Source organism: Zalophus californianus, chromosome 10, assembly GCF_009762305.2.
Source record: "Zalophus californianus isolate mZalCal1 chromosome 10, mZalCal1.pri.v2, whole genome shotgun sequence".
NCBI classification, from domain to species: Eukaryota; Metazoa; Chordata; class Mammalia; order Carnivora; family Otariidae; genus Zalophus; species Zalophus californianus.
In genome coordinates this window covers 83,917,378-83,929,720 of record NC_045604.1, presented here as the reverse complement: position 1 = coordinate 83,929,720, position 12,343 = coordinate 83,917,378, and the positions used below count along the sequence as shown (strand labels likewise).

Below are 12,343 nucleotides of genomic sequence, written 5' to 3'. Positions count from 1 at the left end.
GTCCCCCACCCCGCAGACCCATCAACAGCATCTCTTGGGCTGAGGTCCGGGCACTAGGATTTTTTTAAAAGCCTTCCAAGGGATTCACATGTTTATGATATTTCTCCTTTGTTTTCCCCATTGTTTCTCAATTATTTCAGACGACGGGGAAGATTCGGTTAATTATCCCCCTGAAGCATCTAACAGGTGTCTTGCAACTAGCTCTGAAGCCGGTTTGTAGTGAACATTTCCCCCAGAGCAATGCCAGCATGTCTAAGACATGTGTACAAGGATGATCCTCTTTCAGATATATAAATTTTGGTTCTTCGTGTAAAAACAAGCACATTACGTTATCGTCACACTTTTAAATGCTTCCTCCTAGACGGTGTGATTCAGACCTGAAAGTGATGCTTCAACCCATATGTCATCTTTATAAACGCAGGCTCCACATGGCTCAGTTTCCACACAGAGGAGTAAAGAAATGGTCCAGCAGTGGTCCAAAGGAATTTCAAAAGGAATTTTAATCTTTTTTTTTTTAAGATTCATTTTATTTATTTTCTTTAGAGGAGGGGGGTGGGAGGGGCAGAGGGAGAGGGAGAGGGAGAGAGAGTGTCAGGCAGACTCCGCACTGAATGCGGGGTGCAATTCAGGGCTTGATCTCATGACCCTGAAGTCACGACCGGAGCCAAAGCCAAGAGTCAGATGCTTAGCCGACTGTGCCACCCAGGCACCCCAAAAGGAATTTCAATCTTGACTACTGTGTCTTGAGGAAGGAGGAAGAGACCTAATCCGTAAGCCACGGAGATAGTCCTCAGAGACCTCTACCTCCACTCCCCAGTTTCTGGTGGTGGATTAATGAAGGGAAACCCCAGGTCACATGCTTTTCCCTTAAGGCAGTGTTTCTCAGCCTCAGTGCCTGTGGACATTTTGGGCCAGTAGATCCTTTATTTTGAGGTTGTCCTGAGTATGGTAGGGTGTTTAGCAGCATCTCCTCTCCAGTGATGACCATCCAAATGTCTCCTAACGTTGGCAAATTTGGGGACCAAAATGGGCCCAGCTGAGAACAACTGCACTGAAGGAATTGAACAACTCACTTTTTTTTTTTTTAAGATTTTCTTTATTTATTTGAGAGAGACAGATGGCAACAGAGATAGCATGAGAGAGCATGAGCGGGAAGGAGAGGGAGAAGCAGGCTCCCCACGGAGCAGGGAGCCCGATGCGGGGCTCGATCCCAGGATCCTGGGATCATGACCTGAGCCGCTTAACCAGCTGAGCCACCCAGGTGCCCCAAACAACTCACTTTAAGCCAGTATTTCCTATAGACCTGGCCAAAAGGGGCCTCTACTCTAGACCTTGTGCTTTCAGTGGGGTGAGAGGTCAGAAGGCAAGCCCAAGGAGTCAAGGTAACGTCCAGGCCCTCCTCAGGAAAGCAGGCCATGATGGTGGTGTGTGACCTCTAGACCCAAGAGATAATGATAAACTTACCTTGTAAATAGACATGTGGATACAATCATTTAGTGTAACCAAGAATCCATAGAATGGGGGCTGACACCCGATAAGCACTATATAAGTGTTAGGTGCTAGTATTATATTTTTCATATCAATAGTCTGGAGACATAAGACGGCTTCCTTGTTTGCTGCCCACCTGCAGAAGAGGCCATTCAGATGTTGGAGGCAAACCTGACCCCCCTGGGCCCTACAGAGATGATGGGACAGGCTCCAACATGGCACCTTCGTGAGGGGACTCTTTTTTTTTTTTTTTTAAAGATTTTATTTATTTATTTGACACAGCGAGAGAGGGAACACAAGCAGGGGCAGAGGGAGAGGGAGAAGCAGGCTTCCCGCGGAGCAGGGAGCCTGATGCGGGACTTGATCCCAGGACCCTGGGACCATGACCTGAGCCGAAGGCAGCCTCCTAACCAGCTGAGCCACCCAGGTGCCCCGTGAGGGGACTCTTGATGCCTCTTGCCCTACAGGCCAGCTTGAGGGCCTCACTCCCCTTCAAACACACATGCATGCAATGTATTTCTGCTCCAGATCTTGTTTTTGTCATGTAGCAGGGTCAGTGGAAGGGGAAATGGGTGAGACTTTTCTGAGACAAGAGAAGGAAAAGCGTTACTGGGCTGAGTGTCCATCCTGCTGTGCCACGTGCCGGCCCTGTGACCTTGGGCGCTCAACCTCCGAGCCCCTGTGAGCCTCTCATTCTCCATCTGCCACAGGATATAAGTAGTGCCTCCCCGAACAGGACTGTGGTGTGGATTGAGTCAAAAAATGTATATAAACTACTTCTCTCGGTGCTTAGCATACAGGACTCAGGATTTGGTATTGCTGTGGGGTTTTTTTTCCTTTTTTTTAGAGAGTGAGAGTGAGCGTGCACATGTGTGTGTACTTGTGGGGGGGTGAGGGGTGGCGGGGGAGGGGCAGGGAGAGAGGGAAAGAGAGAATCTAAAGCAGACTCTGCGCCCAGTGCAGAGCCCAGTCTCACAACCCTGAGATCATGACCTGGCGCCGAAATCAAGAGTCGGACCCTTAACCGACTGAGCCAACCAGGCGCCCTGGTATTGCTGATTTTTAATTACAATAATCCTGTTATCTAAACTGTCATTTTGACCATTGGAAGGAAAAACATCCGAGCAGCTGCTATGAATCACAAAATGAAACCTCACTCTTAAGTCGTGGATGAAACTTCTTAGAACCAAAGAAATGTTAGAGTTGAAGACGGCCTTAAAACCTACATAAACCCACCCATTGTATGAATGGGAAAACGGGGTCCCAGGCAAAGGATATGATCTACCTTGTTTTGAAGAAACACCTGAAACAGCTTCTAGTTTTCAGAGAGAAGAAGAAAAAAAGAGGGAATGCTATAGGTTGAGGAAGTTTTGCGAAAGTGGAGGAGAGAATGGGTACCACCTTTGTTGGGATGTGTCACAGCTGGCCCCTGGAGAGCGGGGGACGGGGAGACTGCTTGGGGGTGTCTCTGAGGGTTAGCTCCTGAACATCCAGACAAAGTGTGGGGATCCCTCCACGCTGAGGAATTAGGGAGGACTGGGAGACAGCCCGGGATGGGTTTTGCTAGCTTCGTGCATTTTTTTTTTTTTTTTTTTTTATAGAAATGTGGGAATAGTGCAACTCAGTACCGAAGAGGTAGACTGGGGGGCCTGTGATGAGGTGGGGTTCTGACCATGACCTGGGGCACCCCTGCACTGTGCTATCAGCCTCGAAGCTGCTTGTGGGGGTATCACCTTGGAACCAAGCATGCAAAATGGGGAGCTGTCGAGATTTTTTTTTTTTTTTCCTTTTAATTTGCAGTGTTTATGACACCCACATGCTAAGTCATCCAGCTTCCCTTCCAGACCGGCTGCCTTGGCAAACTAAATTAGCAACCCAAAGAGTTTAGCTCTTGCGGGGAAGAACAGATTCATTTTCACAGCAAATATCAACATGTGAAAGCCTCATCTTTGTCCCTGACTCACTCAGGGCACCTAGTTTTTGACTGGAGCAGTGAGCGATCTCCCTGTACCTCCCTGGGCCTCTGTCCCCCCAGCTGTAAAATGGGCCAGTGAGAGAGCAGTGGTTCTCCAGGGACAAGGGTTAGATGATGCTCCTAGGGGATGTGCGGCGATGTCTGGAGATACCTTCGGGTTGTCACAACTGGGGAGGGGACAGCTGGTGGCATCTTCCAGAGATGCTCCTCATCTTACACTGCTCAGAACAGCCCGGCCACACAGAATGATCTGGCTCCAAGCGTCAGTAGTGCTCAAGGTGAGAAACCTGACTCTAGAGGGTTGATACGGAGATTTAGCAAGTTAATCCACGTGATGTGCTTAGCCCTGGGCCATATGTATCGTAGGTGCTTAATAAAGCTGTTACTCTCCACGCTTCTTCCAAGCCTGGTCCCTGAGCCTCTCATCGTGCTTTGGTTTTGCCAAAGGGGTTTTGCTCACCTAACTTGCCATGGTGATTGGTGTCACAGAAGCAGACAGATATGTTGGTAATATTTTAGAGATAAGTCGAGCCTAAAATTCCAGAAAGTGGAATATGCCAGGTATACCCATGCCCTGTCTGAGGGTGGAATTGGACTTTGGTGGCTTGCCTGTCTGCACAGGGGGCCATCCTCTGAGACTGTCGCATCAGGGCGCTTGAGATTTGTTAAGGCTACGGAGAGAACACGGTGTGACCAGTAACAGCGCCTTGCTGGGCAAGGTGGTTGCCCTACTCTGTAACCCTTGGGGGGAGGGGCACTAAAGGGCTTTTGTGTGAGTAAATCGTCCACTGACTGCATCCCCTCCCCTTTGATGTTAAAAAAGTCTTCAGGTTTTTTACTGTGTTTGGTAGAGAACTTGTCACACTCCCTTTGACCCATTAACCGGAACCCTGAGCTTTCTGACGGATTCAGTCATGACAATAAAAATAAATGATCATACAGTTGAATATACCTTTGGCTCTGTGAAGGGGTACAGGGTTGTTTGCCCCTTTACTAAATGACCACATTCTGTGTACTTTTTGAAAGTTCTTGGGTGCTTGGGTGGCACAGCCTGCTAAGTGTTTCACTTTTTGATTTTGGCTCAGGTCATATTCTCAGGGTCGCGAGATCGAGCCGCACCCCGGGCTCCGCACTCAGCACAGAGTCTGCTTGAGATTCTCTCTCTCCCTCTTCCTCTGACCCTCCCCCTGCCCTCTCTAAATAAATAAATAAACTCTTAAAAAAAGAGAAAGTTCTTATATCTGCTGGTAGTTGCAATCCACTAAATTAAGTTACTGCAGATGGGGGCACGTGGGTGGCTCAGTTGGTTAAGCGTCTGACTTCGGCTCAGGTCATGATCCCAGGGTGCTGGGGTCGAGCCCCACGTCAGACTCCCCATGCCTGGCTCCCCAACTCAGCAGGGAGTCTGCTTGTCCTTCTCCCTCTGCCCCTCCCCCCCCTTTGCTCACCCTCTCTCTCAAATAAAATCTTGGGGAAAAAATTTAAAAATTACTGCAGGTGGGGAAATCAGATGACCAAGTTTATTCAGAGTATGTCTAAATCCATGAAGAGTAAATAGGTTCTTAGAGAAAGTGTGAGGAGCCCTCTCCATGGGTTTTGTGCACAAATTCTGAATCTTTTCTGACTGTTGCTACTCTCCAGATTGTACCGGCCGTTGGGAAGCCGCTTCCGGACGACGAGGGTACACGGTCCAGTAATACACTGGGGACTCGCAGTAGAATGAGCCCCCCGTAACAACCAGGGATATTTGGGGATGCCTCACGACAAAATTTCTAATTGTGATTGTTTCTAAGGGGGAGGAAAGTGGGGATCTAGTTATGCAGAATTGGCTTCCTCTGCAGGGTATTTCCTGCAAATAATTCAAGTTGTATCACCAGCTAGCTCAGTGACTTGGTTTCCTTATCTGTAAAATGGAGGGCTGCGGGTATCTGGCCCTCTGTCTCTGAGCCCCTTTCTGGATTCTATAGATATCCAGTCTTAATTCCCCATTTCTCCAACAACATGCTCCCTAGAATTTACAGTGATAGCAAATCTTGATATTCTCCCAGGCAGCTTTTATCATAGAAGTCATTAGTTTTCTTCAGCTCTGGCTTTGTTATAACTTGCATTTTAAATGTTCGATTTTTAAAAGACTGTTAAGATTGCCGTAACTTTACCAAGTGATTTGCAAGTGTCAGAGCCTGCCAGTTAACTCAGATGGCCATAGCAGTGACTGCTTTCCATCAAAAAGGCTGAATCACTTAGGAGCGCCTACCTTGCAAGGGCCAAGTGATTCACCACGCCAAGGAACTCTGCAAACTGGGAAAGGGAGCATAGGATATTAGACTTCCTTTTAGTCTTCTTTGCCTTCTGGCGATTTAGTTGTGGATTCTCTAACGGCAACTTTGTTTTGTTTTTTTTCTTTTTTTTTTTTAAGATTTTATTTATTTGACAGAGAGCAGGAGAGCACAAGCAGGGGGAGCAGCATAGGGAGAGGGAGAAGCAATCTCCCTGCTGAGCAGGGAGCCTGACATGGGGCTCGATCCCAGGACTCTGGGATCAAGACCTGAGCCGAAGGCAGTTGCTTAACCGACTGAGCCACCCAGGGGCCCCTGTTTTCTTTCCAAAACAATATGTACTGTAAGAAGTGCAAACCATACTTACATAATACCGAACACAGAAAGTTCCCTGTCCCCCCCGCGCCCCCAGAGAGAGCCACTCTTTAACAGTTTGATGAAATTCCTCCAGATTGTTTTCTATTCTATATATTAACATTTTTTTTTAACAAAAATGAGATTGTGTTTACATATACTATTTTGCAACTTGCTTTTGTCTCCTAGCAATATGTCTCGGAGATGTTTCAATTTTATATATATAGGTCTATCTCATTTTACAGCAACGTTGGTTTCCATGACATTATTACATCAGAAATGATTTAATTAGTCTCCGCCAGTCTTTGTCTGGATGCTCCCCAAAGCTGATCCTAAGACAATGACTTGGGTTCAGATAGGCTACTAAGGAGGTGACGCCAGGAAGTACTGATAAGAGAGTGGAAAAGGGAGGCAAGCCAATCGGGGATATTTGATGAGTGGGTAACTGCAGCTTGGAAGATCCCCAAGACCATCAAGTTCAGTGATTCGCTGGAAGGACTCACAGACTTAGCAAAGCTATTATACTCATGGTTACAGTTTATTACAGAAAAAGGAAACAGACCAAAATCAGCAAAGGAAAGAAGCACACAGGGCAGAGTCCAGGCAAGAACAGATACGAGTTCCAGTTGCCCTCTCCCAGTGGATTTGTAAGGACAGCACTTCATTGTCCCAGGAATGATGTGGGGAGATACACTCGAAAGGGTGCCAGCCAGAAAAGTTCACGCAAGCCCTGGTGTCTGGGATATTGATCAGGCGATCGGTCCCGTATGCATCCAAGTGGCTGACCCTAGTCTCCAGCCCCTGCAGAGGTCAAACCGCTATTAATAAGAGTGGCCCAAGGACTCGACCATAAGTCATAGTTAGCATAGACTGGCGTGGCCCCGGCAGAGGACTCTGGGTGCTTGAGAGCTGGGGGTAGCCTCTAGGGTGGGCTGGGGAGGTAGACAGGGCACCACAGCCTCAGGTACACTTCTTCACGGACATTTTTTGTTATTTACATTTTTCATTCTCACAATGTTCTAGAGCAGGAGTTGGCAAACTTTTCTATCAAGGACCAGATAGGAAATAGTTTCAGCTTTGTGGGCCACACAGTCTCTTTTGCAACTATTCAGCTCTGCTTCTGTAGTGCACTAGCAGTCATAGACATTCTGTAAACAAATGGGTTTGACCGGGTTCCAATAAAACTTTATTTACAAAACACAGGTGGCAGGCCCGATTTGGCTTAGAGGCTCTACTAACCCAGGTATTATCCAATATCCTTGTGTGTATATCTTTGTCCATTTGTGCAGATAATTCTATGGGATAAATTCCTAGAAATAGAATTGCTGGATCACAAGTTAACATTTTTTGGGGCACCTGGGTGGCTCAGTTGTTAAGCGTCTGCCTTCGGCTCAGGTCATGGTCCCGGGGTCCTGGGATCGAGCCCCGCGTCGGGCTCCCTGCTCCGTGGGGAGCCTGCTTCTCCCTCCCCGTCTTCCTCTGCCTGCCATTCTCCCTGCTTGTGCTCTCTCTCTGTCCCTCTCTCTGACAAATAAATAAATGAAATCTTTAAAAAAAAAAAACAAACAAACTTCAAATGTCTCAGAGAGCTCCTTAGTAATGTCCTTTATTAAGCAAAGATTCCTGTTCTAATTTTTCCCTTCTAGAAGGGATCTTCACGTAAACAAGGTCCCCCTGTGTGTACTGAACACTTTGCCAAGTTACAAAAAATATACAGGGTCCAATTTTTGTCCACATTGCTGACAGGTACTAGACACTGGAGTGGTATTGGACTTAGTTGTACAGGCTAGCCTTGTTCACCCTGGGTCTTTTCGGTATTTAGACCATGGATGGGGTTTTGTTTTTGTTTTTCCACTTTTCTTTTTTTCTTCCTGTTTCGCCCCCCCTCCCCCCCAATTTTTATCATTTAGAATTCTTGATGTGAACCCCACAGGGGAGAACAGAGGCTCATTAGCATTCAAGTTCTGTTTTTGGCTGCATATTTTAGCTGGTTTATTTGATAATCGGCATCCCTCCTGGGATCCAGCCCGCTTTTGCTCGGCTCATGCTGGGTGAATTTGTGATATTTCCCATTCTGCAGTCCTTCATTTATAACCCAGACGCAGCCTGCTTTCCCGTTTGTGAGATGACATGCCCGGACTACCCACACACAGATAAAGAATTAGGCAGAACTTGGCTGGGAAGATAAATCAAGCTAACCATCTCATTAGGCTTGAAAGACACAAATTAAGCTTGCATTGGAATTAACAGAGAAGCCTTCCAAAGAGACACGCAGTACAACAAGGGGTAGAAGAAATTGCCATGGCCATTTCTCTCAGGAAGCTTGCCTCCATTGCCTGGAACAGAGGAAACATAAAGCCTCTTTTATAAAAGCTCCACAGACAGAAATTTGGGATCAAAATAGCAGTATAACCTTCACTGAGTGCTTATCTAGGTACTGTGTGCTGAGACATTACACACGTTATCTCCTCAAAACCTCACAGTGACAGATGAGGTAAAGCACTATCAAGATTCCTCTTTAACCTAGGAGGAAACTGAGTCTCAGAGAGATTCCTTCCCTTGTCTCAGGGTCCGAGAGCTAGCCTAATGGTCACCGAGGATGTCTGACCCATGGCCCATGGCTTAACCTAGTGGCTGTTCTCCAGCATGAACTGGCCTTTCAGGGGACATTGGGCCCCGTCTGGAGACATTTTGGATTGTGACAGCTGGTGAGGGTGGTGCTCTTGGCATCGAGTGCATAGAAGCCAGGGGTGCTGCTCAACATCCTGCACAGGACAGCCCCCATGACAAAGAACATCAACAATACTGCCATTGAGAAACCCCGGGTTAACTACTCAACCAGACTTCAGTGATGGCTGACTGTCCCCCTAGAACTACCCACCTATAGTGCTCTGTACACAGCGTGGCAGGGCAACGGCTGTGAGTTTAAAGTTGCGTATTATAGGGGACGCAGCTATCTGGCAGAAGGACCAGCCAGTGCGGAAGCCAGGAGGCAGGAACCTGCCTGGCATGGTGAGGAACAGCTGGCCACCTGGTATACCTGGAGTGAAGGGACTCACGGGCGGATGAGATGAGGGAAGTGGGGCGTTCTTACCATTAAAAGAAACAGATGATGTCCTAAAAGCAAGGAGCCCATGTCTGCAGTTGAGGAACGTGTAGACTAACAACAACCTCTGTCTTGTTCCCACCTCCCTGTTCCGTTTCTCTCCTTCCTCTGACCTCCTCCCCGCCGCCCTCACCCCTCTGGCTCCCTAGTGTTTGGCCACAACATGAAGAGCAGCAACGACTTCATCGGAAGGATTGTCATTGGCCAGTACTCTTCAGGCCCCTCCGAATCCAACCACTGGCGGCGAATGCTCAACACTCACCGCACGGCCGTAGAGCAGTGGCACAGCCTGAGGTCTCGGGCCGAGTGTGACCGTGTGTCTCCTGCCTCGCTGGAGGTGACCTGAGAGCTGTGGGAAAAGCAGCTTTCATTTGTTTAAAAAAAAAAAAAAAGAAGAAAATTTAAGGCAGAAAGAAAACATGTCACATGCCTATTACATCCACACAACACACACACACACACACACACACACTCAAATACACACACACACACACTAAATCCTCTCAGAACTGAGAGGAAGCTGACTATTGAACACAAAATGGTTGCCCTCAATGAGCAAAGCCTGAGAACTTTCTAGAAACCCCATCTGTACGTCACGAGCTGAGTGGGCTCTGCTGTGAGACTTATTGGCAGTGCTTGCTCCTGTTGATACCCTTACCCCTAAATGCACTTTCAACCCTCAGGCCAGAGAAGGGGCCTCCCCAAGGGTGCCAGCCTCCATCGAGATGAAATTCTCCAAGAGCTTGGCCAGTGTGTGGGAGGCCCGACCCCCACACCCAAAAGGCACACCTGCTGATTGGGTGGCTTTCTGAATGGGCTGCTGTTCCCTGGGGGGTTCTTCAGACCTGATACATTCCCCCAAAAATGTAAGTACCTTGTCTTCTCTTTAGTGGACGTGATAGATTAGACTATTTGGAGAAGCCAGATGGCCTCAAAAAATATTCCAGTGTAAGAAACTTCCCTGGCTTAACTGAATTTGTCCTTGTGTTAGCTTATTCCTAAGGACCCCCTGTGGGGAATGTTTTCGTGTGTGCCCTCACAGGTGAACACGTGTGTGTCCCTGTGTGTCCTCCTGGCGAGCAAGGTGGTCGGCAGGACCTCAGTCCTGAGCACTCCCTTCTCTCTGCCCCTCCCAGTGAAATTTCACCCCGTGTCCTCCTGTCTGTCACGGCCCCACCTTCAGTAACAGCATGTGCGTATGTCAAGTAAATAGAATATGATAGAGCAAAAGTAACCTTTTTTGACGATTCATGGTGATTGTGGCACACGGAAGACTTGCAAAGGACGGTTACCTGGATTAAAATGGCCACCGTGCTCCCGTCCAAGAGGACTCCTTCCTTGTCATACTCTGAGCATCTTTCTGTGTTTGTGTGTGAACCAAAGTCATTTTTCTCATGCTAAGGAATTAGTGTAGTTAGGATAGATCTCTCCCTGTTGGATGCTTCTGTATCTTTCCCACAGCCTCTTGTCTGGCATAATGGGGAGCTATTTATTGAAATTAAAGATTATTTATTTGTGCCATGCATTTGAGTTATCTTTTTCTTCATGAACATGGGGCATGAAGAGTGCAAGGTGTTTCGGTCACCGCTGCTGTGTAACAAACCATCCCAATGACTCAGAGCCCTGACGTGGCAGGGAGGTCAAAGGGGAAGGCAGGAGGGCGAGGTTAGGTTAAGTTTCTCAAGAGAAAAAAAGAGACTACAAAATGACTTCCTTATCATCGTTGTACAGAAGAGGATAAACGCATGAGAGAACGGGGGCGCCGGGGTGGCTCAGTTGCTTAAGCGTCTGCCTTCAGCTCGGGTCCTGGTCCCAGGGTCCTGGGATCGAGCCCCACATCAGGCTCCCTGCTCGGCGAGGAGCCTGCTTCTCCCCCTTCCCTCTGCTCCTTCCCCTGCTGTCTCTTTCTCCCTCTCAACTAAATAAATAGAATCTCTAAAAAACAAAAAACCATGAGAGAACAAAGAGCATGAGGAAGACCGGAACATAGCAGGCGTTGGGCACTAGAGAGGAGGGACTACCGGTGACTGAGCCCATGGGCTTTGGAGCCGAAGAAACGATGGTTCAAATCATGGACTCACCTCTCTCTAATTGTGTATCCTTGCACAAGCCATATGACTTCTCTGAGCTATGGTCTCCTCATTATCTTAGTTAGGTGTACCTCAAAAGCAGACCTTGAGGCAAGGACTTGGGTGCTGCTTGTTTACTGGGGAGGGGACCCCAGGAAGCATTAAATGGAAGAACAAGTCAGAGAAAGGAGAAAAACAGATGAAGGCTGCCTTGACTAGCACTGTGGGCAGCTGGGGCGCAGTCATGCTGGGGACCCTGGAGAATACACTTGACAATGATCATGATGGGGAAGCTGGGGTATTTTAACTCCCGACGCTTATCCCTCAGGGCCTGAGGGTTGCCCCTGGAGACGTGAAATGTTTGGCACTTTAGGACTGTCCTGTGTGGGCTGAGCAAGCTTCAGTAGCACCAAGAAATCCCCAGGCAGAGAATGGGGTGGTGGGTGGGGGGCCACGTTCTCGGCCAAGTGTGAGGTCTGCATGCGCTGCAGCCACAGGGAAAGTCAGAGGGCCTGAGAGCGCGCTCTGAGGTGGAGCATCCCCAGCATCCGCCTCCCTCATCAGTAATAAGAGGGCTGACTCAGCACCATGGGAAATGCCAAACATCTCACGTAGTCCTCATGCGGAAACCCACACGGAAAATGTTCTTATTTCCCTTTTGCAAAGGAGGAAGCCAGGGCTTAATGAGATTAAGTGGCCAGTAAGTGATAGAGTTGGATACCAGCTTGGGCCTGCCGGACTTGAGAGCCTGTTACGGGCTGGATTGTGGCCCCCTCAAAAAAGATGGCAGCCTGACCCCCAGTACCTCAGAGTGTGACCTCTTTGGAGATCGGGTCTTTACAGAGGTAGTCAAGTTGAAGTGAGGCCATTGACTGGGCCCTAATCCAGTATGACCAGTGTCCTTATAAAAAAAGCGGGGGGGCAGAGATTAGGACCCAGAGACAGAAACACACAGAAGGAATATGATGGGCAGAGACACAGAAGGTTGTAGATCCATCCCTCACAGCCCTCAGAAGGAGCCAACCCTGCGGACACCTTGATTTTGGACTTCTGGCCTCCAGAACTGTGAGACCAT

The 12,343-nt window shown here is 48.3% G+C and overlaps 1 protein-coding gene across 11 annotated transcripts in view; it reads left to right on the top strand.

Moving 5' to 3' along the window:
• The window catches only part of SYT17 (synaptotagmin 17), a 76,877-nt gene extending 66,157 nt beyond the window's left edge, over window positions 1-10,720 (top strand). For all 11 annotated transcript variants that reach the window (XM_027613480.2, XM_027613479.2, XM_027613472.2 and 8 more), the window contains one exon: window positions 9,349-10,720. In XM_027613480.2, coding sequence (XP_027469281.1) covers window positions 9,349-9,545 — 197 coding nt within the window. In that variant the 3' untranslated portion in view covers window positions 9,546-10,720. The remainder of the gene's footprint in view (window positions 1-9,348) is intronic.
• Window positions 10,721-12,343: the final 1,623 nt, after the last annotated feature.